Source organism: Xenopus tropicalis, chromosome 3 (genome assembly GCF_000004195.4).
Source record: "Xenopus tropicalis strain Nigerian chromosome 3, UCB_Xtro_10.0, whole genome shotgun sequence".
Taxonomy (NCBI): domain Eukaryota; kingdom Metazoa; phylum Chordata; class Amphibia; order Anura; family Pipidae; genus Xenopus; species Xenopus tropicalis.
The window spans coordinates 45,419,768-45,444,815 of NC_030679.2; the positions used below are offsets into that span (position 1 = coordinate 45,419,768).

Here is a 25,048-nt window from a genome sequence, read left to right on the forward strand (position 1 = left end):
GAAGATACTTTTATCATGTGGAAGTTTTATTAAAAGTTGCAGCCCCCGTTTTTATAAACTGTAGTAGTGCCGTGTAACATTACTTTCTATTTAAATAAATACATAACCTACTTTTGTTGGTTGTTTTGCAAGTTTTAATTCAACTAGAGTGGAAAAACTCTGGTATCGATAAGCACTGACAAAAGATTATATTATTTTATAAAAAAAAAGATTATTATTTTATAAGCAACGCAGTTTCAGAACTATTAATGGTATAATATCCGCCTGCGGCTGCGGTGGATCCCAGGGCACAAGAGGACCGGGAGCGGTGGGTCTACTACATGGTAGTTTTGTTTGCTGCGGGCAGTGTATAGGTGGCAGGAGGCTGACGGAGGGAAGGGGCCCCACAGATGTTTGGGAAAACATCTCTCCTCCCAATACATTTTTTATCTATTTAGAATTTATATTGATCCAGGTGGCTGGAGACACGCTATTTACTAGGTCTCCAAACACTGCTCATTCTGATTTAACTAGCTCGTTATTTCGAGCTAGCCATTTCAGTAATGGGTGCTTAGTCTAAGAAAAGGTGGTTAAAGTGAGGTCCCCACGGTATGGTTATACATGGAAAGTATGACAGGTATTGGCAGTATCATAGATAATGTATGCATACCTCCCAACATTTGAAAAACAAAAAGAGGGGCAATTTTTGACCACGCCCACTTTTGTGACCACGCCCCAATTAACACACCCCATTTTTTTCTAAAAATACTCCTTTTATATAGTTGAAATGGTGGGATCAGATGCAAATGTGCTATACCCTCATACTGTACTACCTAAGGAAGCCCACAGAGCCCCCCATACACAGTGCCCTTCATACACAGAGCCTCCCCATATACAGTACCCCCCATACACAGTACCCTTTATATACAGTACCCTTTATACACAGAGCCCCTCCATACACAGTGCCCCCCATACACAGTGCCCCCACATACACAGTGCCCCCCATACACAGAGGCCCCCCAAACACAGAGGCCCCCCATACACAGTGCCCCTCCATACACAGAGGCCCCCATACACAGAGGCCCCCCAAACACAGAGCCCCCCATACACAGAGCCCCCCAAACACAGAGGCCCCCCCATACACAGAGGCCCCCCATACACAGAGGTCCCCCATACACAGAGTCCCCCATACACAGAGTCCCCCATACACAGAGCCCCCCAAACACAGAGGCCCCCCCAAACACAGAGGCCCCCCCATACACAGAGCCCCCCAAACACAGAGCCCCCATACGCGCTCCGACTCCTTGCGCTGCTTCTCTCCTGTGGCTCCTTCGCCGGCGGTCCCTGGCCCTTTTATAAGGTTGCGCCCCGTGTGTACATGTGACGTCATTACGCACGGGCGCAACCTTATAAAAGGGCCAGGGACCGCCGGAGAAGGAGCCACATGAGAGAAGCAGCGCAAGGAGTCGGAGCGCTCATCCCGCTGTCACGGATCCTTCTATGAATGTCCCGCATTTCCGGAAACCAACCCGGGACAGGGGGATGAGCTATAGAAAGCGGGACTGTCCCGCTTAAAGCGGGACAGTTGGGGGGTATGTGTATGTACAGTATGCATGTATAACTTTATAAAGTGCCACAAGGGTACGCAGCGCTGTATAATCTTACACAATACAAAATTACACACAGGGAGGACAAGTGTTATAATAAATACATGTATAAATACACAAGGAATAAGTGCCATGGGGTATGAGACACAGTAGGAAGGAGGTCCCTGCCCCCATAGAGCTTACAATACAGGCACAAATTGGAAGGTAAGAGTGCATCAGCAGGACTAGGCAAAATAATGTTTTAGTGCTGCAGGCAAAGCAATTTTTTAGTGCTCCAGAAGGTAACAGCTGAGCTTTTTCTTAAAGAGAGTGAGTGTTCCTAACGGAGGGATTCAGGGATAGAGTAACCCAAAATGGGTTTGGGTGGGGATCCCATATATTAACCCCAGTACAAATGTAATATTTTCTTGTGTTTTTACGCACTGAATGTAAAACTGTGATCTATCTGTCTGTGATCTATGCAGGCCCTGCAGGTTAGCCAGTGTGATTGCTCGGCGTTCCGCTAGGCATGCCTGTCGGTGTAGGGGCGTTCCTAATAGCTTGATATTTGCGGGACGCAGCGCTGCAGGTATTACATGCTCGGTACCAAAGCATGAGTATGGCTAGTGCCATAGTCATATCGGATGAATCTGATTCGGGTACCAAGGCGGATATCTCTCTAATACGGTGGCATCGGGCGCGGCGGAAAATACCGGGGCATATATTGGGTGAAGACTCTTCCACACCAAAGATTAAGAGATGTCACCAGGTAAACCGCCCTCTTCCTGTCCTAGCACCGCTGTTACTTTGGCAAAGTGGCAGCAGCTACTGGGTAAACACCCTGCGCCCCTACCCTACCCTGACAGGCAGCAGGAGACACTGCGCTGCTTTATGCCAGAGGAACTGGTTCTGTCAGGAAGAGGAAGTGGAAACACAATGTTACCTTTTGTTGCCACTTCTTTTAACATTGTTGTTTAGAGACTCTTGCTATCCCATTCTGTACTTGTATTTCTGCCACCCTTTTTTTGTTCATCCAACTCAGGATATAAAGCATTACTTCTAAAGCAGTGGTTATTTTGTGAATGGGGCTAAATCTGGAATCTGCCCTTGTTACCCAAGGACTAGTATTGAATTATCTACTCATGACAATATAACTACTATTGTCTATGGTAGATATTCTACTCTATACCATGGGGACAATCACTAAACAACATAGGGATCCAGATTAAGGTGCTGGTCTATAGGTAAAGAATTGCTAGTGTAAGCCAAATTGGCTTGCTGAACCCCTGCTAAAAAAAAAAGTCACCTGGAGTTGTGAAATGTTTTCAGTATTACAAGTCCATCTGCTTTAGACTTGTCACTAGTAGATATCTGTCTGTAGCAGGGCAGCTATACAGTATAAGATGCACCATTTATTCATTTGAATCACAAACTCTTATGAGTCCTGAGCAAATGTTGGAATTTTGAAGGAGGTTCTCACCAACTCATGCATTTTTTTCAGCTGTGTCAATGATACACTTTTGATTTATTTATTCTGGGGCTTGATTAACTGTATCTTTGAGGATGTCTGTCATGACATAACTGATGGTCCTTTTGTGCATTTATGGGTAATGTAATAAAAGTCACAAAGTTTGGACTAGTTTTAGTAGAAAGCTTTTTGGGCAATAGCACACGGGAAGATTAATTACCCCTGGTTAATCTCCATTACCGCTTGCTACTAATCTCCCCTACTGGAAATAAACTGAATCCCTGGTTGCACAAAGTTTCCTGCATGGTCCTTACAGCTCCAGTTCTATTTTGCTCATCTAATATTAGCAGAAACAATTCTCTTGTGTATAATAATTCATTTAATGTTTTAATGAGCATTAACAAATTATTTTATTTTAGCACTTCTAAGTAAAAAGGTGCCTGAACACTATCTTTTTCTGACCTACTCTAGGACATCATCATCGATTTGACAGAAAATAACTATAACTATAACATGGAAAACATATCCGGATCAGACAATGAGGTCATCGACTTGACGGAGGACATAAATGAAACCTTTATAAAAACTTCTCCTGTCAGTTCTGAGTGGAACTATGGCAGCTCTGACTCAGATTCAGAGCTGATGAGTGCAGAAGAGTTATGCTGCTCGGATCAGAAACTCATTAAGTATCTAACAACAGATGATGACTGCTCAGTTACTGGACACAACTCAGTTTCAAGTGGCAGCACCCGTGTTAATAGTGACATAGACTCCTTGGATAGTTTGACAAGTCCCTTGGTAGGGCAAAGCAACTCTCCTGGAAGAAGTAAAGATGAATACTGTAAACCAAGTGAAAGCAATACCGTTAAACTTAATTTGGAAGTACCTGCATTGCACTCTTTCATTTCAACTTTAAACAAAACACCACAATCAGACTTTTCCACAAAATGTTCTGCAGCAGCTTTTCAGATATATCCTTCAGATAACTCAAATTCCTTATTATTATCTCCTATCAATACACAACAAGCTGACTTGGTCTCCAAAGAGGAGCCATCTTTCAACAAGGCTTCACTGTACAAACTGAGATGCTATAGGAATCCCCCTGTACATCACTTATTTTTCCACAGACTGAAACAGAATGAAGAAACCAGAAAGGTAAATGTGAACAGAAACTAAATGAGAAGCAATTTTTTGCCCAGAGGCACACAGGTTTTTTTTACCACATATATGAGCAGATTTCATTGTCACCTTAATTTTGTTTTTAGTTACTGTGGACCTCTGGAATCACATTTCTATGGAATACCCCTTTGCTTATCTAATTGCAAATGTGCTAATGTCTTTCATGTTTCTCTAGGAGGGGAAGTGCATCTGTTTTCCTTTTCTGTGGTGCCTCTATGTTACTGATTTGTGTTTGTTTTTTTCTTTTATAAAATGTATTGTTTTGTATAGAAATGTAATGTGTGATACTTATAGATAATAAGGGGCCAAATGTGAGGCCCCTAAAATCTGATATATAACTATATTCATTGCTGCATGAAGAAGTTAAAGAAAATAGGACAGATATCAGCCATAAGCACAAAGGGAGGTAAATCTGTTAATGAAATGTATTTGATGGAGATTAATGTGGGTTTTGTACAGTGCTTCAGTTTAGAGGAGGAAAGAAAAGTGCTGTGCAACATTTGTTTTACTCTGTGTTTGAGGGCCAGATTATATGTAAAGAATGATGTGATACAAGGGAGCCTATAGAGCTCTTGAGCAGACTAGGGGCCAGAAAATTATTTTAAAGGTCACATCTCGCCCATGGGCCTCCATTTGAACAGCTCTTCTGTACAAACCTGAGAAAAACAAAACTTTTATTATAAAAGATTATTTAAGCTGAAGAAGCAAAGTATTAGTAACTTGGAGAAAAGTCCCAAGTCTTCACCGCAGCTTTCATATTGTGACCCATGCTCTCCTTCAAGCTTTACATTTTGGTCATATGTGTATATCTTCATATCTTGAATGTCCAGAATTGTGGTGGGGGTATCATAGTTCAGGACTTCTTTGATCACAGTCATTGCTAATGGACTATGTGTATTTTTATATTATAAAATTCTATTTCAGAATGCTATACCACATCTAGAAGTTTACAATTATCTAAACATGTTGTATGGCAGTGGGTACTTTAAACTGTCAAGTCCCAACCTAAACTTTACTGAACTGGTTTGGGAAGATAGAAAGCCCTCCTGCATCCTATTAAAACTGTTAGGTATTGAAGAATAGCCCTACATTTCTTGGTGCTGATGCTAGAGGCCATTTAAGAAATTCTGATCGTATTCAGTTGTTTGTAGATGTACCACCAGTTAAAAAAACTATAGGACACGTCAAGCCAAAAAATAATGTTTGCCTAATAAAAGAAAACATAATTCTAAGCAACTTTCCAATATGAATTTATTAACATTTTATTCTTTAAATAAATGCCTTCCTTACAAAAATAAGATAAAGAAAAAAAGAAGACATGTTCCTTTAGTTATGCTTTTCCTGCCTTCTAGAAGCTGAAAATAACACCACAGCAAATCCCTTCACGTCGTATGAATTTTGTGGAATCTACTATGGAAGAGAACTTTCCACAGGGCACACTGCACTTTCTCAATGAATTTGTATCCATTCATCATTATCCAAAAATCTCAGTTCTTCGCCACGTTGTCTCAGACTTCTTGCTTGGGTCAGAGGAATCAGGCATCAGGAATGACGCTTACACTTTTCTTATGAAAGTGCAGAGGTAAATAAACTGCAAGGATAAAGAGAGACATTTTTTCAACAAGGCCTTTTCCTCATTTCATTAATATATATGTGATAATTATATGTATGATTGTGCATTCTCATTTGCGTATGTTGTGGCTCCAAAATCATGTCATCATAGTTGTTGGCTTTTTTTTTCCATAGCTATTCATGCTATTTGGCAACAATGTGTCATTTATAGTCTTTTTTTTTAACCTTACATGTTAGTCCTCTATATTTGTACTACCCCTTGTCTTAATTTATATCAATTCATACTGTAGAGATTCATGAATGTGTTATTGGTTTTCTAATATAAATATAACTTTAACTTTCAGGCTACACCCAGCTAACCAACATACAGTACCCTGGGACTGGGAATCACTTAGTAAAGCCATGGAAAACAAGGTATGAACATTTTGTTAAAAAACGTGTTAATTTGAACCGCAATCCTTAAATGGTGCTACAATGTGGCTCTTTCTGCAGGAGCAGCCAGTGCTGTGCCTATTTCTTCAGTATGTGGTTCAGACACTAGAAGATGATTTTCAGCTCTGTGTACACCGACGGAATCTGCATACTTGCTTATCTAAAGTAATGATTTCTTGTGATACGAAGTTCTCTAACATCAGGCAAGTGTATTTTTCATTCATAAGCTCTAATAATCATTTAATACTCAAACTTTATGGTGACAACATGTCACTTCCATACCATGTACATCTACTCACTTGGTTAGATAAGGGATTAGTGTGTACTTGTGCATGGCCACATCTTAGAATATGCAGCCATTTGTCCCAAGGCTCATTAGGTCTGATAACTCTGGTGGCTTTAACTAGGAAGGAGAGATCCTGACCCTGAAAAGTGCAGTAGGTAGGTGTCAGTGTAAAATTTAACATATATTCATAAGTGCAACATATCTATATTTAGCAAAAGGCTATCTTCTTTACCAATTTTTGTTTTGACTGTTTTTTATTACAGACATGTAATTAATTGGCTGATAAAAACAATGAATGACTCTTCTCATATTACTCCAGAAATGGAAGATAGTGCTGGGTGTGATAACCAAAGGTAAAGACTGGGGGGCTGCAGTTATATCTACACTGTAATCATGGCAAAGTAAAATATACACACACAATGCCTTATCCTGTTCCAGGATTATGTGCCTTTTGCAGCGTATGCTCTCCATTGCTGTGGAAGTGGACTTGTCACCCTCTTGCTCTTCATCTCGGATTGCAGATTCTGTATTTCCTGATGTGATCTGCTTAACCAGCCGCCATGAAAGGTAAACTGCCCACCATAGGCTTATAAAAGGAATTGTGCTAATTATGGAATTGTATCTGCCAGTGGTGTGCCAGTTTAGCATCACTTTATGTAAAGAAACATTGATTTCTACTAAAATATTTTTATTTGCAAATATATTTTTCAAGGGAACATTTCACATTTTTATTTGCATTTGTGTGCCATTGTATCATCTGTGCGCACCTGTTAATACTGAAAATATTCATCTTTCTGTTTCAAACATCAGACAACTGTGTAGTTGCAATCATATGTATAATGTACAGCAAGACAGGGATATAATATACTCCTAGTTGGAAAGTCTACTTCCGCTCACCCCCCTCCCCTCACTCTTGTGTATGCACTCTGCAAGGTGGTTACACACATCTGCAACAGGGGGTCACGGGGGTTAACTTAGAATGATAATGGTACTCCCCCCAACATTTTATTAACTAATATAATCCCTGGGATGAACCACACTGAAAAATTAGCGAGAAAAGGAAGGCCTTGTGATAATGCTCTACTCAGAAATTTGAGTTAGAGCATGTGAAGTTTCTCTGGTCAGTTTTAAGCAGAGCAAAGTCACAAGACTTTTCTTTTTTCGCTAACCTCATTTTCTGCCGGCTGTGTCCAGTTAGCCAAGTCAATATTAAGTGGTGCTGTTGTTGCCAATACTGCTAATATATTGAAAACAAAATAAAAATGTAATGGAATTTGTTTTTAGGGTTTACAAGTCTTTTCTACCTTCTCCAATGTAGGGAGATGTTTTTAAGCAGTATAGAGAGTGCCCTCTTACGAGCCAAAGTTATCGAAGTGATCCTTCAGCACAGCTGCCCGGAGAGAAAAGACCTTTCACTGTCTGTAGCAAAGATCTTGTACTTCCTTGTGAATTCCAAACTTCTCTTAGGAAAGCAGGTAAGGAGGTCTCCATACCATAAGTCTACTAAAAAAATCAATAAAACATTAATTAAACCTAATGGGATTGTTTTGCATCCAGTAAGGATTATTTATATCTTAGTTGGGATCAATTACAAGGTACTGTTTTATTATTACAGAGAAAAAAAGAAAATCAGTTTTAAAATTCTGAATTATTTGATAATAATAAAGTCTATGGGAGACAGGCTTTCCGTAATTAAGAGCTTTCTGAATAACGGGTTTCCGGATAAGGGATCCCATACCTGAAATAAATTAAACACACTTCTGACAACTCATTAATGCTTGCAACTTAAGCTTTTTGATGCCCTGTCAGGCATCTAGGGGAGGAATTGGACCACATAAGACATCCAGAGTTTTGTCTCCACCACTAACAGTTACGTTGTCTTTCTAAGGACCTGGAAAGTGAGTGGCAGAGATGGGATGAATTACTTCATTTCCTGATTTTGCTGTTTCTTAGTTACCAGCAAATAAAATCAGGTAAGACACTATAAAATCTAATATTTAAGAGCAACTCTATAAAACCATAACAATCCATGTAAACCTAAGTAAGATTGCATCTATGAGTAATGCCTTGCTAAGGGGTAAACTACACAAAAGATTTTGAAGGTCAGATTTTAACTGACCCACAAAAGCTTGTCATGCAATAGCATAAGATTTTGTAGGATCTTACAAAATCTGATCCCAACAGCTGTAATGTAATGTCAGATGATGTGTTTTCTTCCTGCATCTACATCCGACAGTCAATGTATTTCAGTTAGGGGGGAAAAAAAAGTATTTCAGACACCATGAGATTTTATCTTGTTGGATGCAGATGCAGCATTCGCAAATGTCAGGTGTGTTGTGTCGGATGGCAATTGTTTCATGTAGTTTACGCATCAGATTTTTCTTTCAGTCCCATTAATTTTGACCCATGCAACTACATTAAACTTGTAAGATGTGTTCTGACGATCCGACAAGTATAGATGTGGATGAAGAGGGGAAAAAAAGTCTAATATTGGAAAAGCTGTAATTAGTAAAGTAGAAAGAAGGTTTAATTAGTAAGTTTCTCTTTTCCTAGAGAATTTACTGATCCGAATAACAGACCGAATTGATAAAATTGCACATGTACAACAGGCTGTGAATTCAGATGATGACATCACTGAAAAAGAGATTGACTCTCACCTGGACACTTTTAAAAAGCGCACAAATCTTGAGACTGATATACCATCAGCACTTACAGAGAGACTTCATATGCTGCGCATCTTACTTTGTACAGCTGTTCATCAAAAGACTTAAAGCAAAGAAGAAATTTGGCTATAACACTAAATGTAAAGTGCTGAAACAAGCTACATGGAGAGACCAAGTTCCAATGAGTCTTACTCTTAATTTGAGAGCATATTACACATGGAGTAATTTTGGGCACTTTAGTGCCAAAGATTTTTAGCTTATTCAGGTGTAGCACCAAAAGTTGCACTTTTATTTGCTTGCAGGAGCAGGTAATTGGAGTAATATCGCACCTGCCTCTGAGCTAGTAGAAACAGTAGATGATAAATGGTTTGTCATTGCCCTAAGAAGCACACTTCATACTGGCTCATGTAGGTAAAATACCACTATGTATAAAGGCAAGCCTATCTAGGATAGTAGTTTGTATTTTATGTATTTTTTTTTAAAGGAACGTGTAGTTATGCACCTTATACAGATTTATAACGCAAGGCATTCATTTTTTAAATCATTTCTATACTTACAGTGCAGCTTACCATTTTGTGAAGCACTTTATACATTTAAACAAGATTTTTTTGTAGTATCATTTGCTATATTTGTATTTCTATGTGTATATTACACATTTGTCTGTATTTAAGTGTGTTACCTGGTGGTTACTCCCCCCTCATTTTTGCAGCTATTCATTTATACATCAAAAAAATGATCCTGTCTACCCTGCCCCCTCCAGTGACAGAGAGGGACAGGATGGGTATTTAAATAAGAATGAAACAGCAGGTTAGGGTCAGCTTCACTACTTCAGTTATTAATACATCCAGGTAATGTGCCCAGAAGATATTTCACTTCAGAATTAACACTAATCTCAAACTTCTTGTTACAGTAAAGTATATAAAAATCTATAAAAATGGCCATTTCAAGCGATATCTAGGAAGCTAGAAAAACTACCTGCTTGGTCTTGCAAACAATTGGACAGTGGGTAACTTTCATTGAGTACAACAAAAATGTCGATTTTCTGACCAACATCAGAGGGTTACCACATTTCTAGGGTAATGCTACTGGCCTGCAGTGGCGAGACAGAGAAAAGGATGCGGGGGGAGGGATAAATGGCTTAAATGAGCATTTGGGCCATTGGTCGCACAAAAGATTGTTTCCACCCTCCAGAGACATCCAGGGATGGAAGTAGAAACAACAGAAATTCTACCTCCACCTGCCGATTCAGCCCTGAACATAGATTTTGCTTGGGCGCCCTCAATGGCACCCGATCAAAATCTTTTGACCTGGCCGATCTGCACAGCCATACACGCGCCGAATATCATACGAAACGAGGTTTCGTACGATATTATCGGTGCGTATATAGCCGGCTTTAGTTAGTGATTTACCAGCTAGGCTGGTGGCAACCAAAATGCAAATGTTGAGTATCATTCATAACTCAAACAAAACTGTTATCTTTTTATTCTGAAGCATAAAATTAGGCACAATAAAAAAAAAAATACACAAGCTTGAAAAAGTTAACACAAATAAATTAGTTCTTAGAGAACCGAGTGCAAGTTTTCGAAACTGGAATAAAGCTACAACGTCCTTTGTATTCAACAGTACATTAAGGGAAAAGAAATTAAACCTTTACTTCCTGAGTCAGGTGTAGGGTTACTTGTCTTAAGTACATTTTTTTTTTACAATTTAATGACTAGGCCTACGAACAAGAACCAAAAGAATTAAGTCATGCTTAATCGTTCAGAGCCACGTGATCCTATAATTGCAGTTCGCAGTGATATGTAAATGTGATGAACTATATGTTTTAAGGGTATGCTCTAGGAAGGTAGACAAGAAAGCAGCCAGCCAAAAAAAAAAAAGTCAACTATAATTACATATCTACATTAAGAAAAAATGGCGGCATCTTTTTAAATGGTGGCCCAAATTAAATTTGAAAGATGAGGTCACTTGTACAGAATAGGTCTACCCACCTGGAAGGTGCAGTAAATATTAAACTTCTGATTTAACTGGAAAGTGGTTGTTTCAGGTGAAAATACCTAAAAATGTGGTCTTAACTACTAGCTTGTGCATAGCCGTAGTTATACAGTGGTTTACCTGGCAATCTAATGCTCTAACAAAGGACATCAGAGGCTTTTTTGTTTACACATATATATACAGAATGCTAAAGGCTTACAAAGTACATCCTCATCAAGATGGAAAACTCAAGTCCGGAAGTTAAAAGGTAATGCCAGATGTATCTTACTAGTCATCTTCAGATAGGATAAGCCAGGAAACGCATCGCTAGTCTCTTTTTAAAGAAAAGCTGCAGAACTATGGAACAAGACAGCTGGGTAGTTAGAATCCTGTTGGAGTGAGTATGTTCATGTCACGAGGTTTTAGATTATGGCCACGGGGAATGTTCTTAGTTCCTGAAACCAGTGAAGGCATTTCCATCTTGGGGGGTTTCAAAGCAGCAGGATCATCAGATATCCTTGTAGCCTGTGCTCGCATCAGCTCCATAGGGGTTGGCTTCTGAGCACCTTTATATGGCTGAACAGTAAAACCTCCTGAATTGGGACAAACATGGCACAATGATTAGCAATTTGTAGTAAGATGCTGGAAAACTGCTTGTGTTTAATAGTTATCTCAGTGTAGTAAAGAATGTATGTTAACAGACCATAAAGTAATACCGACTTCCCAGATCACCTTGCCTTGCTGCTGTCTCTCACCTGTTTTAGCCAGCTTAGTCTATAACCATGGCTGCTACAGCTGTGATAGTCAACAGCCATATCTGTACATAAGCAGGAAGGCAAGTTGATGTGTTCCCAAGCCATAGTGGAAGAGGTGTTGCTGGCCAACACACACATAGGGATGGGGTTCAATGAGATAATTTTGAAAATATTAGTGGACATACAAGTACTACAAATGCTAAAACCTCCAGATTTACTACAGCAATCACTACCAAGAGAACATAATGTTATTTCTGCTGGCTAGAATGAGGAGCCTTTTTTTACACAATTTTGCAAAAAGTCAGCACTACTTAGGCCCCTGAGGAAAACTTGTTCTTTTGGAGAGATTTTATGGTTGTTCAAATCTTTCATCTGAATTTCCTGCTGCCCACAGAAATGACAGTGGGCCAAGTGTAATATCCTACAGCCATTTGTGTGTTCCTGTTTTAAACTTACTGCATTTCCTCCACCTGGCCATCTGTAGCCATACAGCTACATACATATTACCTTTAAATTTTCTTTTTTTTTTATTCATTTTTTAAGCTCTTTGTATTTCCTCATTTTCAGTCAGCAGACAAATGGTGTTTTACTAATTCCTATAATGCTTGCCTTGGGACAGCCTGAGGCATCACAGTATTTACTTGCCAAATAGTACAGAAGAAGAAAAGTAACAGTTCAGTGTAAAAATGAAACTGGGTAAAATAGATAAACTGTGCAAAATAAAAAAAATATTTGGAATATAGTTAGGCAAAAATCTATAAGGGCAGATGTCTAACATAATGGACAGAACTACTTACTGCTTTCAGCTCTCTAACCGCTTAGTTAGTCACTGACTTTAGGGGGGGGGGGCCTCATGGGACATAATGTTCAGTTAGTTTGTGAGCACGCAGGTCAGATTCAAATGCAAACTAACTGAACAGTTATGCCCCCCCCCCCTCAAGTCACTGATTGGCTACTGACTGCTAACAGCTTAGAAAGCTGTAAAGGAGGAAGTAGTGTTCTGACCATTACGTTAGACATTTGCTAACTCCAGCCTTCATAGAATACATTTCTGGCTAACTATATTGAAAACATTTTTTTTAAATTTGCGCAGTATATTTGCCCATTTTTATTTTTACACTGAACTGCTCCTTTAAGGAAAAGCTATATTTACTAATGCACCCACGTTGATTTGCATGTAACAGAAAAATAGGCCTCAGGAATAATATTTACCTGGATCTGTGGTGGATTTCTGTACAGCACGAGGTCCAAACATACTCCATTTATCCACTCCTGCATCAGAGCTGCTTAAATCCCCAGCTGGGAGAGAGCTGGTGGATCCCTGACTGAACCACGATCTGCAGAACAGAACAACGTCAAGGAAGCACCAGTACATAAAAGATTAAAAATGAAAACAGTCGCCCTATTGTAATTTTTTTTTTCTTTCTGAACATACATTGGGGTAAAATTATACCCAAATGTGCAGGAGAAAATCTGATCACTTTATACTGGTTGACTTTTAGATACTTTCCAAGCTACAACGAGCAATCTGAAATCTAGATTCCAAAGGAATACCCGAATAATTACCTGCGCATTTGCTTAGGAGAAGAGCTGGGAGTGCTGCACGGAGTTGACTGGGCTGATGAACTTTGCTTCTCTTCAGTGGATTCCCCAGTGTGCATATTAAGTTTCTAGCAAGGAACAACAAAAAAAAAAAAAATTTAAAATGGCTGCATTCCATACACATTCAGCTGCCATGAAAGTAAAAAGCTGCGACACAGACTGCACTTGCAAGCAAGGATACAAAAGCAAGACATGACTGCAGTTTTGTTTAGGTTCAATAACAGCTGACTGATGTTTAAGTAATGGCAAAAAGGCAATCTGACGGCTAAGCAGTGCAAAAAATAAATAGGTGCAATTTAATACAAAAGTGAAGAAACTCTTTACTAAGCAAGATATCAACTTATCTAACTGCCAAGAATGTTAGTTAGCAAATGGTATCCTACTCTTAGAATATAGGTTACTGGTCCTAAGTGACACATTCAAACAGAGAGAAACAGTAATTGGGCCAAGATTATTTAAGCCCATACAGTCAAATGAACGATCGCAAAAAATGAAAATGTAATACAAGCTTCATCATACTACAATTAGAAACATTTTAACTATGATCCCTATCCTACAGACAGCATTTGTCTTGATTTAGTCTTTATGCAGGAGTCTGATTTTGATTGACAGTTAGGTCTAATACAGTTGTTGTGGGGAGGGGGGGATGTTCCTTTTGCTTAGATGTATTAGAGCTCACTCTTTTAAAATCACTAAAAATTCTCTCCATATGCAGGATTTTGCCAAAGTCAGTTAATTTGTTAGATTTTGTTTTTAAAGGAATCAGCAAGTTGAGTTCCAATATATCAGCTAGGAATTGAGACCCCCAATAATTAGATCTCACTGTCAATCAAGATCTGACTCCAGCATAGACAGAAAGGGAAGAGAATATTTCAGAAATGGTGCAGAATTTGTAATTGATTGTATTTAGACAGTTTCTTATTTCAGTATGAGGAGTCATTATCATTTTTGCAATAGTTCCCCTTTAAGCTTTAAATCACATGGAGAGATCAGGAGATTTTAGGCTTTTCAGTCTATTATGGCACTGACCCATTTGTTTCACTACAACCCTAGTGAAACAAAATAGCTACACAAAACATTATTTATATGAACATTATTACAGCATTTAAAGAGAAACTTTTCCCAGTTCAAAAAACTAAGCTCTTTCATTGTTGTCTTTAATATTTGCCTACATACTTTCTGACTGTGCTGTGTCACATTACACAAATGTTCCTCCCTGCCCTTCCTAAATAATAAGAATTTTTAAAAGGAAAATTAGCATAAACATTTATGGTGCTAGAGGAGGAACATGTCTTAGCTCAGCTAAAAGCTTTTTACATAAAACGCATAAATATAAGGCCAGAAAAATGCACATCTGGGTCTAAAGTACAGAAAGTGCCAAAAGAAAAAAATATATAGGGAAACCACAGTAGTTGCATTTTATATTATATAATGTCATATTCCTAGTATATTTTTCATCTGATCATTCTGGTACATTTTTTTTATAGTTTTTATTATATGCCACCCTCTTCTGCCACCAGCTTTCAGATGGGGGTAGCTGGCAACCAAAAAAAACTATTGCTCAGTACGCCTACAGTATAGTATTAGTTTTTACTTACTTCCAGGGCCTTTTTCTATTCACTGCTTGGTTGTTAGGGTAAATTGTACCCTAGCAACCAGATAGCTGCTGAGATTTCAAAATGGGGAGCTGCTCAGCAATAAAACGAAACAACTGCAAAATGTTTCCCTGTTTTAGCACGGGTTTCCTCCCACATTCAAAACATCTGGGCATATGATTAAAATAATTATGCCATACAACTAAGCCTTCGGAATCCATGAGCAGGTTCAAGGACAACAAATAAATAAGTAAAAACCCTTATTTCCATTTACAGGCTAGTGTAACTGCAGAATTTATTCAATTTAGTTAGACTTTTCATTGCAGAAGAGTCAAGCTTACAGAAAAAAGCAAGAAAACCCCCAAGCAGACGGTAGAACGTGACTAAAACACAACATGGTTCTTTCCTGGCTACCAAGATAACACTAGAGAAATGTACACCAATGACCATAGTGTATGGCGAAATGCAATCATACAATCATGTCCCAGTCACAGAATCAGAGTCACTGGAATGATTCAGATTTTGGTAAAATAGATGAATAACCAATAAGGGTGTGACCCCCTCAGCACTCTGCAATGCTCCCAGTAGCAGATGAAGCATTAAGGAGAACAGCCAAGGGGCTGCCTACAGGAGCATGGACTGCTAAAGCTCCCTGCACACGGTCCTGTAGGCACCATGTTGTCAAACTGTGTCAGAAGGGGATACAACAGGCAGAAAATGGCATCTGTGTACTGTACGAGCAGGGAGTAAGGACAATTAAGGGGGGCTGCGGTTTTAAGGGGGTTCGTTCTCCTTTAAGGCTATAGGCAGACAGAATATTCAATACAAACACTACTTAATGTACTCATGTTGAAAAATGGTGAATACTGCCATCGTTTGTACAGACTGAACATTTTACATTGGTAATCATATCTGAGCGATTCCCTACTTTTGGATCTGAAAACCAAAGGTAACACAAAAAACAGAAAAATATTATTCGTGATACTGACACAAAAAAAACTACTGTTCAAAATATTAATGTACATTAAAAGTAACCTAAGTCATGTTGAGCGTTTTCTGGTCTGCTTTTTTAAGTAACAGTTACTTGAAGTTTCTGAACCTGACCACTTTGCCAACCTGACTGTCCCTTCTTAACCTGTCAGTTATAGCTTCTAATGGACTACAGCTGTGCAAATATGGCAGCCCCCTCCTAGAGGAACATGGGGGATCAGATAGGTAAAGTAAAAGCATTGGGAAAATGTTTTTATTGTGAAATTCTAAATCTCATGCAAAAACAATGTTATAATAGTAAATAAAACTTGTTGTTCACCTTCCAAACACTGTTTTCTGTTCAGCAGGCTTTTGACTTTAAAGTTTAATGTTTTTCTCTGGTGTTTCAGTCTGGCAGTTCAGTAATCCAGGTGCAGCCTTTGAGCAGTTACAACTTTCTACATTAGCTAATACATTTCTCAGCAGCATCTGCGGAATGTTAGCAACTATTGAATCAATTATAACAGCTCTGGGATTATGCTCAGAAGGGCCAAAGATAAGAAAGGTATAAACACATGTATGAAATTAGACCCCCCTCACAGTGCTGCTTCAAGGAAACATGAGGTGGTGCAAAATGAACCTCTAAATTTCAATATTAGAACAACAACAACAACAACTGTCAAAAATTAAAAAAAGCAATCAAAGAAGTATTTTTTTGGTGTACAAACTGAAAAGTGTTTGGAAGGTAAACAACCTTAAACTTCCATATGAAGGTTGCTCTGTTCACATATTTAGTTAGGGAAATATATACTTACATTATTGTATATGTTTAAAAAATGGAGCAGTGTGTACATTAGTAGTGTTGGCGAGAGTGGTCATTTTTTTTTTTTTTTATCACATCATCGCTAAATAACCATGCATCTAAGCAAATGTTAAGCTTTTGAAAAGATTCAGGCTCAAGTTGACAGGGGAAACCAGGAGAGATTCTTACATGCAGGGCTTCTGCCACGCGGTGGTATTTAGTCTCTTCAGCAGTGAGGCCCTTGTGTGGCGTATACCCAGCATCCCTGAGGCCAGCCTGCTGTTCGAAGCGTTGAATGCTTTCCTGTGTATGCTCTGGAAAAGGAGACAGTCGCACACACAGCTTTCAAGCAGGCATGGAAGCCATAGACTGGTACTATACCAACTACAATCACAACACAGAACATGGCACAGACACTGTACACAATTCCAATGTGCAATTAAGATGTTCAAATGGATAAATTAGCCAAGCTTCATGGCTGGAGAAACAGGTGTGTGTGTGCGCATCATGCTCCATATAGTTTAGGTACTAAAAGAATATTGGTACCTGACATGGCCAAGTGACCACCTGTATGTACAAGTTTTAACACATTATGAATGAATATTCTGCACAGAAGCCGTGTTTACTGCACAGTTAAGCCAAGTATTTTGGTATTACTATGATAACTTGGCCTTTAAAGACCGCTGTTTAGAGTTTAGTTTAAGGCTGTTGGTGCAGCCTAAAACTAAACACCAATATGCATACACTACAACCTTATGCAAATAAATAAATATATATATATATATATATATGGTAGATTTCCCCCCCTTACAGTATATGGAGGGAAAGCAAAAAAAAAAAAAAAGCATTAGCAGCTTTCTCTGAAGTAACACCCCCACAGAGTAAGACACAGACTTAAAAGCAGTCAGTGAAACACTTGGAACGTACACATGATAATGCTTCCTAGAAGAGGACCAGAACATTATGGCTGCTTTGCAAACGCCATGTAAGTCTTCGGGTACAAGCATCTGCTTGTACTGCAGTACAAACATAGCACTCACAGTATTATACATTGATATTGAAAAAATACATTGAGAAATGTACATTTTCAGACCATTATTCCTTAGGGCCATGACAAACAGGATGTTTTGTCTCCCGCAGGGCATAAAGCCCAAGAAAATACTTGACCCTACACATCCACTGGAATTGCTTTATGTCAATGGTTTTACATTCGGCAAATTCAATGAATCTGGAGGGCAGGTATTTTCAGGTGCTTTGTGCTTTCCAGAAGAGGCAATAAAACTCCTGGCTATCAAGCCTCCACAAGCTGATTTAGGAATGCTGGATTCTGAAACTTGTTCTGAGACAGGACTCCATTAATACATTCAACATAAGTACTGTATAGTAACATGCTCATAAAAATCACTGCCAAAGACAGACAACGGTTCTTTCTCCACAGAACTGAAAGATTTAATTATACTTTTTCATATTGTATGTTCTGTTTTAGTGTACCAACACACAGCTAGAAACTCATAAAATGATATAAAATTATTAAGTCAAGGGCCTTAGATAGCAGTACAATTAAACACTGTTCTATTAAATATTGACAGCATATCAGATTTTTTTGCTAGAGATTCAGATTAGACAATTTACAGATAAACATTAGCAAGCAAATAATGTATAACTCATAATTACATTACTAAGCCATTTCCAGGGTTAAGTAGTTTTTACCTACACAGGGCCAAGATCATTATTTATTACAGTTTATTTGATTTCTGACAGGAAACATATAAGTGACCTAAAAATCTTGTGCACTAACATAGTTAAGTAGACAAACTACATAAAGGTAACGGAGCTTTATATTGCCCATTTATGTTCTTTGGCCTAACATCCCCTAAAATGTACAGTATAAGTGACAATGCACATTCCACTCTCCTACACCAATTACTTACCAGCCTATTTATTATGAGAGTATGCCAAAATATTCTTCACAGACATCTGAAGATCTAACACAACACTGTTCAATGACTATACAATGCAGATTATCCCCTTACATATACATGCTAAAAGAACAGTCCTGATCTAGTGTTAAAAGGATATATATATATATATAGATATATATACACACACATATACATATAGATATACACACACACTTGCACATATGCAAAGCAGGAATGTTTGTTTTTTAAGGGAAAAATAAACAAGCTATAAATCATTTGGTTTTAAATAATCTGTTGCCTGACCCCCACTCTAACGAATGGAGAATATACCATTTTTTTTAAATTTTATTCAGTTTGGAGAACTTTGATAGGTTTCATTGCATATCAAAGTGTTAAACAAAGCAACCAACAAACTGAAATGAAACCTCAGCCGGCTATGCGCCAACAACAGGGAGAGCCAGTCCACGACAGCAAATGATTTAGAGACTCGATAAGTCAGGAACAACTAGTAAATTAACAAGCCAAGACCGGCTCCTTTCTATTTTACAAATGCAACAGCCTGTGTCATTAAGGGAACTGCCTTAGTAACGAGAATATGTACAAAAGGAAGCATATGCAGTAAACCTAAACAAGCAGGGACAGCCCCCAGCACTTCATTAGTCGAGACAATACACCCAGTATCTTCCAACAGCTGTTTATCAGATGAAGGCAGCAGTCAAAAGTCAGTGACAATTTTGTGCAATATACACAGGGTGACAAGTACATTTACAGATATAAATATCTGACTTTTAGCCGAGTTACATGAGTTACAGCCCCCAGTATCCTCTGCCTTCTAATAAGGCTATCTGGAAGTTGTTATGCAGTAAATCTACCTTACAGTTGAAATAAATATGAAAGATTATCAGTGAAGTGGCATCCTTACTTGTCATAAGAGAGTTCATGATGATAGAAGTGGCTTTAGCTTTCACCACAGGGATTTTCTCAGTGGAAGAGGAAGGGGGCAAAGAAGGTGGAGGAATGTTATTATCCCCATCCTCAACCTGCTCAAAGCGGGTAGAAAAGAGGTTGACAAGTTTTGGGATGGGGTAAAACAAAAGAAAACATGACATAAAAGTTATTTCCTTTTACAGGTTCAGTAAAATCACAGAGACATTATTACATCTACGCTAATGACACTTGTAAGAGTATTTGTGACATTCATAGACTTGTTTGTGAGGAAGTTATTATAGGAATATTTTGCATTTCACTGAGAAGCCCAGAGAATAAAACCTGACAATTTAACAGCTTATTTTGCTAGAAACAGCCTCTGCAACATAATTTGTGCAAAGGTATAATTGCCTTCTTTACTAGGAAAGCTAAAGGTTGCTACAAGTAGATGTGCAACCTGTTAGTCTTCCAGCTACTGTTCCGGCAACTTCAAACATTGGGAGACACAGTGCCAACAGCAGGAGGACCGCAAGTTGAAGACATCAGTATTACAACAACTTGGCAACAATAGTCAAGTCTCTGTAGTTTTAGCAAAAGTTCAATTCCTATAAATGTATTTGATCTAGAGGGCAATATTTGCACTACTGCACCCACGTTTTCTATGTTCCGGTAAATAGCAGAAATTCAAATGGCAAATTTTAAATTGCTGTAAAAGGTATAATACAGAGTGTTTTGATGATGAGTTTTGACTAATAGTAAATTATTAATGGTCTAAGCAGCTTAGTACACAGACTAAACACATACAAGTTGGGCAAGATGCAGAATTTAGGCATTACATTTACTATTAAGTCAGTAAATTACATTTGTCAGCCAAATAGATGATTGTGTCCACAGAGTCAGTTAAAAACAAAGTATGACTTCTTCATGTATCTGTGAATGTTACAATATACTCTCAAAAAATACACCACAGTTTATTGTTCACCAAGACAGTGGGAAATCACTTTGTTAAGCCTTACTTATACAAAACAATCTTTCAAGGTGCCATAGAAAGGATTAGCAAAACTATGTTATGCTTCAGGTTAATAACACTATAGAAACCAATTTTTTATGGTGACATCTGCTGACAAATACCCCAAAAAAGAAAAACCAATAGTACTGCTGGTAGCACAGAATGCCAACAAAAATATCATGTCATCATGACATTCAGGTGTCAAATGACAAACAGCTCCAAATACCCTACATAAAAAGAAACAAAATGTGCACAGTCCTCATGACAGATCAGATTGCCTGGACAGGCATACTCTTTTTCAGTAAGCTTGGGGCCCCAAGTTGGGGCCCTATTCTACTTGTTACCAACCTCAGACCCTGGGCAGAAAGTGGCCTAATAATCCAGACGCTCAGAAGGGGTGGAAGCCTTCAAGCAAAGTAGTAGCAAAGTTATTTCTGATAGCAGTCCTGACACATGAAATATACTACCTCCTAGTACCATACAAAGCCCTCAAAATCAAAAGTTGAGCGTGTATATGGGACCAGGTTTACTTGTTTTGAACAAATGCATTTAAAACTCATTCCATCAGCCCAGGTCCCCACAAGAGAAGGGAAATGGAGGATGACCCCAGTATGTCTGGCTATCTTAAAACATCTTTTGTATTCCCCATTAAATGCTGTGTGTTTTGTTGTCTTGTTAAGTCATTTTTTTTGTTATTAATCTGAAGCAAACCAGTACTGTGATAAACGGATTCGGGAGGCAAACTTAAACCAGAAAACTCAACATGAAAATGAAAGGGTACTACGAAGAGATGTTCTCCACAGCATACCTTGGACAGTAACTGGTATTTACGTTCTGGAATTACAGGTTTTCGCCATATGGTGTTACTGCACATGTCTGAGGGGGGCGGAGTCATTGGTGCCGTATCCTCCAGCGCATCGTCATAGCTGAAGGCACGACGGTGCATCCCAACTGGGAGGGACATCTTTCCCAGCAGCCCACTAGAACTGTGCTCAATGGCTGAAGACAGAGAGCCCACAACTTACTTCATAAACTGTACTCAAGTAAAAAAAACATTATCTCAAGTAACATTTCTTTCTATACCGAATGCTCCGAGCTTGCTACATGAGATCTATGTAGAAACTAGAAATACACAAGAGAACACTTAAATTTAAAAAAAAATAAATGTGATAACTGTGACTTCTAGAGCATTCTAGACAACCACTTAGTAGGCATTTCTTTTGCCAAGATTAAGTGTTTCTATTTGAGTGGCCTTGACTCAGCAGCAGTAGCTGAAAGGACACCAGCTTAAGTACATATGTTGGTATTTCTGCCAGACACTAACATAACCTATAAATATCAAAATGTTATGAGAGTCACTCCACAGCTTGGCACCATGCCTTCAGATAAGTCATGTTAGTTATGGTCAGGAGTAAAAGTGGCAGCTTAAAGGAGAACTAAAGCTTAAAAAAAAAAAAAGGCTAGAAATGCTACATGTTATATTTTAGGTTTTGTACCAGCCCAAGGCAACCACATCCCTTTAGAAGTGAAGCCCTGTGTCTTTAAAAAATTACCACAGCATACTGAATCAAGAATTGAATAAATGTGAATGCATGTGTCAGCAAGACAACCATTCAATATTGTATATAGTTTGGTATTTATTGTACTCAGCTCTGCAATCCAACAAGATGTTTTAGAGCATAAGTTTGAGAACACCAACAGTAATGCATAAAGAGTCCTGCAATTGTTTCTTATACATGATAAGCTAAGTGCACCAACACTATCTGAGCCCATATGTAAGTAGGTGTCCTATCAATGAAAAGCAATACTGAAACATTACCAGGCACATCAGGCTGTCTTGATGCCATTACAATAGAGTTCCCTTTTTTCTCTATGGTATTCCAGAAATTGTCACCTGGCAAAGACAAGCAACTATTTATTGCCCAAGCAAAAATAGGATCTGCAAACAGATTTTCAGACAACAGAACTAGGGACAATAATATTGACCAAAGCATTAAGCAAATCATGAGTCAGCAATGTTCACATTTGTATAGCAAAACAAACACTGCGGATACAGAAAAGAGTTATTAAGTGCCTCACCAAGCCACTGGGTTACAGAAAGTTAACTGGAATGAAAGAAGTCAAAGCGGTACATCGTGGAAAATAACGTTGAAACAGTGGAAAACACTCCAGCAAGTGGTCCATGCAGGGTATCTAAAGGCAAGGAAACAAATGATGCATGAAGAAGAGGTATTAAGCATGTTTACTCAACATCCTTACTGACAGACCAGTGTGGTAGGCAATGTTTAAAACTGAAATACAGGTATGGGATCCCTTATCCAGAAAGTTCCGAATTACAAAGGTCATCTCCCATAGACTCCATTATAAGCAAATAATTATAATTTTTAAAAATGATTTCTTTATAATAATAAAACAGTACCTTATACTTTATTGCAACTATAACTATATAATTAATCCTAATTGGAGGCAAAACAAGCTTATTGGGGTTATTCAATATTTAAATGATTTTTAGAAAACTTAAATTATGGAGATCCAAATTATGGAAAGATCCCTTATCCAGAAAACCCCAGGTCCTGAGTATTCTTGATAACAGGTCCCATACCTGTACTTCATTTGGTTTATACGTTAAAATGAAGGGGCAGATTTATCAAAATATGAGATCCAAGATTACCATAGAAAAGCTCACCTACTTTTTATTCATTCCTATGACAGTTTTAGAAGCATATTTATCGAACAGTAAACTTCTAAAAATTCTATAGCAATGCATAGTTGTGGGTGAGTTTTTCTGTGGTAATATCTAATCCCACATGTTGATAAATCTGCCATACATAGACCTGTAATACTATAGCAAAAAAATTCTAATTTTTATTATTACAAACAGCAGCAAAAACAGTTTATAGCTACCATATATGTCACAGGTAGCTACTGAAAATAATTGAGAATAGTTATAATTTATTAAAAAGATGAAGTATTATAATTTAGCAAACTGTTTTGTTAAGAATAATCATCTCTGTTTTCTTAACTTACTTAGGGCATCCCTGAGTGTGTCTGGCTGAGTGGAAATACTGCATATGAGTGTGGGACAGATTGAAGTTTCTCCAGCAGCCAGCACAGCACATTTTGAGGTGTGTCTCTGACAACCAATCGCAAGGCCCGCCGGGCCATCATGGAACATTCCTCTGCTGCTGCTGCATTTTATATAGCATTTTGAGTCAGCAGGATTGAAAGAACATCTCCCAAAGCCAAGAGATCAAGATCGAGGTGTGTCTCTGTCAGCCAATCAGTGTTCTGTAGTGCAGGAGTGTGTTTTATGTTGCAGTTCCATTACAGACAAAATATATTGCAACATATTTGATTACAAACACTGAATCCCCTTTCCTTGTTACATCAATAAAACATTTCTCATACAAAGAGGAGAAACAAATACAGAAAAGTCAAAAACAAAGTGCAGCTTGTGTTTTTTTCCCCTTTTTAGGGCAGGAAAACACTTGTGAACAACTTTCAGCATGCTTCAGGTAATAGGGGAAGAGGATTCTGGGATTTGTAGTTTATCACAGCTGGAAGGCGCCTAATTAGCTTCTGCTAAAGGAAAAGCAGCATCAGCACAACTAACAAAAAGAGAATACATACAATATGGGCCACTGCAATGCCAGCAGGGTCCAAATACCCAACAGTGAAAGTGCCACCTCACAGGCAATAAGTATTTTAGATGTCAAAGAATGTCATTAATAAGGAAGATAACGATAAGGACTGCATTTGTCAGGTAAGGTGGCAACCCTGGAGTGGCTTTTAACTAGATGTGTTCCAGCCAGAATTATTATATATTTGGATGGCTGGGAAGTGGGGGATGGTTCTTTGTTGGAGGCTGGATATAAAAAAGTAAAATGAAGAATGACCCCCCCCCTCCCCAGCCTTGGATGAGTCCGGCGATACCACCTTCATGCTTGACAGCAATACACCAGAAAAGAGAGATCAGGATGGCGGCGGCAATACAAAACAAGTCAAATCTCACCTGGAGACCAGTCGGTCTTCAGTCCCCCCTCCCAGCGGTCTCTTTACTAGAACTCGTCCTTTCTCCTTTCGTGTTGAACCCCGAAGCGGTGGCAATTAGGTTCGGTAATTAAAACAAGAAACAAATCCATCATCAATAGCAGAATGGCGACCTGAAAAGAAGTAAGAGGCGCTTGCGTGTGCGTAGGGGCGGGGCCAGCGCAAGCGCATTCCATTCCTTTGCGAAGGCCTTGACTCTGAAGACGTGGTACTGCTGGCTGATGCCTTTTCCGCCATTTTTTTGCGGGGAAATGAAACTGGACATGCGCAGTTCCCAA

General features: G+C 38.6%; 3 protein-coding genes across 5 annotated transcripts in view; 2 read left to right on the top strand and 1 right to left on the bottom strand.

Moving 5' to 3' along the window:
- The first annotated feature begins 2,050 nt into the window (after positions 1-2,050).
- On the top strand, positions 2,051-9,830 carry simc1 (SUMO interacting motifs containing 1). 2 transcript variants are annotated; one of them, XM_031898835.1, is made up of 10 exons: positions 2,051-2,334; positions 3,505-4,188; positions 5,565-5,794; positions 6,129-6,198; positions 6,277-6,419; positions 6,766-6,855; positions 6,941-7,069; positions 7,821-7,977; positions 8,373-8,475; positions 9,056-9,830. In XM_031898835.1, exons 1-10 carry the CDS (start codon positions 2,179-2,181, stop codon positions 9,271-9,273), a joined length of 1,980 nt encoding a protein of 659 aa, XP_031754695.1. In that variant the 5' UTR covers positions 2,051-2,178; the 3' UTR covers positions 9,274-9,830. The 2 variants fall into 2 exon arrangements, with proteins under 2 accessions (XP_031754695.1, XP_012815268.1); XM_012959814.3 differs by having other exon boundaries at positions 2,052-2,334; positions 8,391-8,475.
- A 794-nt stretch (positions 9,831-10,624) lies between these two features.
- On the bottom strand, positions 10,625-24,860 carry kiaa1191 (KIAA1191). 2 transcript variants are annotated; one of them, NM_001126878.1, is given in 9 exon segments: positions 10,633-11,732; positions 13,107-13,231; positions 13,461-13,564; positions 17,052-17,176; positions 19,707-19,824; positions 21,529-21,719; positions 22,540-22,614; positions 22,800-22,913; positions 24,733-24,860. In NM_001126878.1, coding segments are annotated over 7 exon segments (903 nt in total). In that variant the 5' UTR covers positions 22,568-22,614; positions 22,800-22,913; positions 24,733-24,860; the 3' UTR covers positions 10,633-11,520.
- The window catches only part of cfap43 (cilia and flagella associated protein 43), a 46,265-nt gene continuing 44,084 nt past the window's right edge, over positions 22,868-25,048 (top strand). Inside the window, exons 1-2 of the mRNA XM_018092211.2 lie at positions 22,868-22,949; positions 23,752-23,981. The gene's annotated coding sequence lies outside the window, so the exon portion shown is untranslated. The remainder of the gene's footprint in view (positions 22,950-23,751; positions 23,982-25,048) is intronic.

Coding starts and splice junctions, on each gene's coding strand:
- simc1 (XM_031898835.1), top strand. CDS start 2,179: ATGAGTATGGCTAGTGCCATAGTCATATCGGATGAATCTGATTCGGGT. Junction 7,978..8,372: donor AACTTCTCTTAGGAAAGCAG/GTAAGGAGGTCT, acceptor CACCACTAACAG/TTACGTTGTCTTTCTAAGGA. Junction 8,476..9,055: donor TTACCAGCAAATAAAATCAG/GTAAGACACTAT, acceptor CTCTTTTCCTAG/AGAATTTACTGATCCGAATA.
- kiaa1191 (XM_012958576.3), bottom strand. CDS start 21,684: ATGTCCCTCCCAGTTGGGATGCACCGTCGTGCCTTCAGCTATGACGAT. Junction 13,232..13,460: donor TCTCCTAAGCAAATGCGCAG/GTAATTATTCGG, acceptor TCTGTTCTGCAG/ATCGTGGTTCAGTCAGGGAT. Junction 11,733..13,106: donor GAAATCCACCACAGATCCAG/GTAAATATTATT, acceptor GTCCCAATTCAG/GAGGTTTTACTGTTCAGCCA.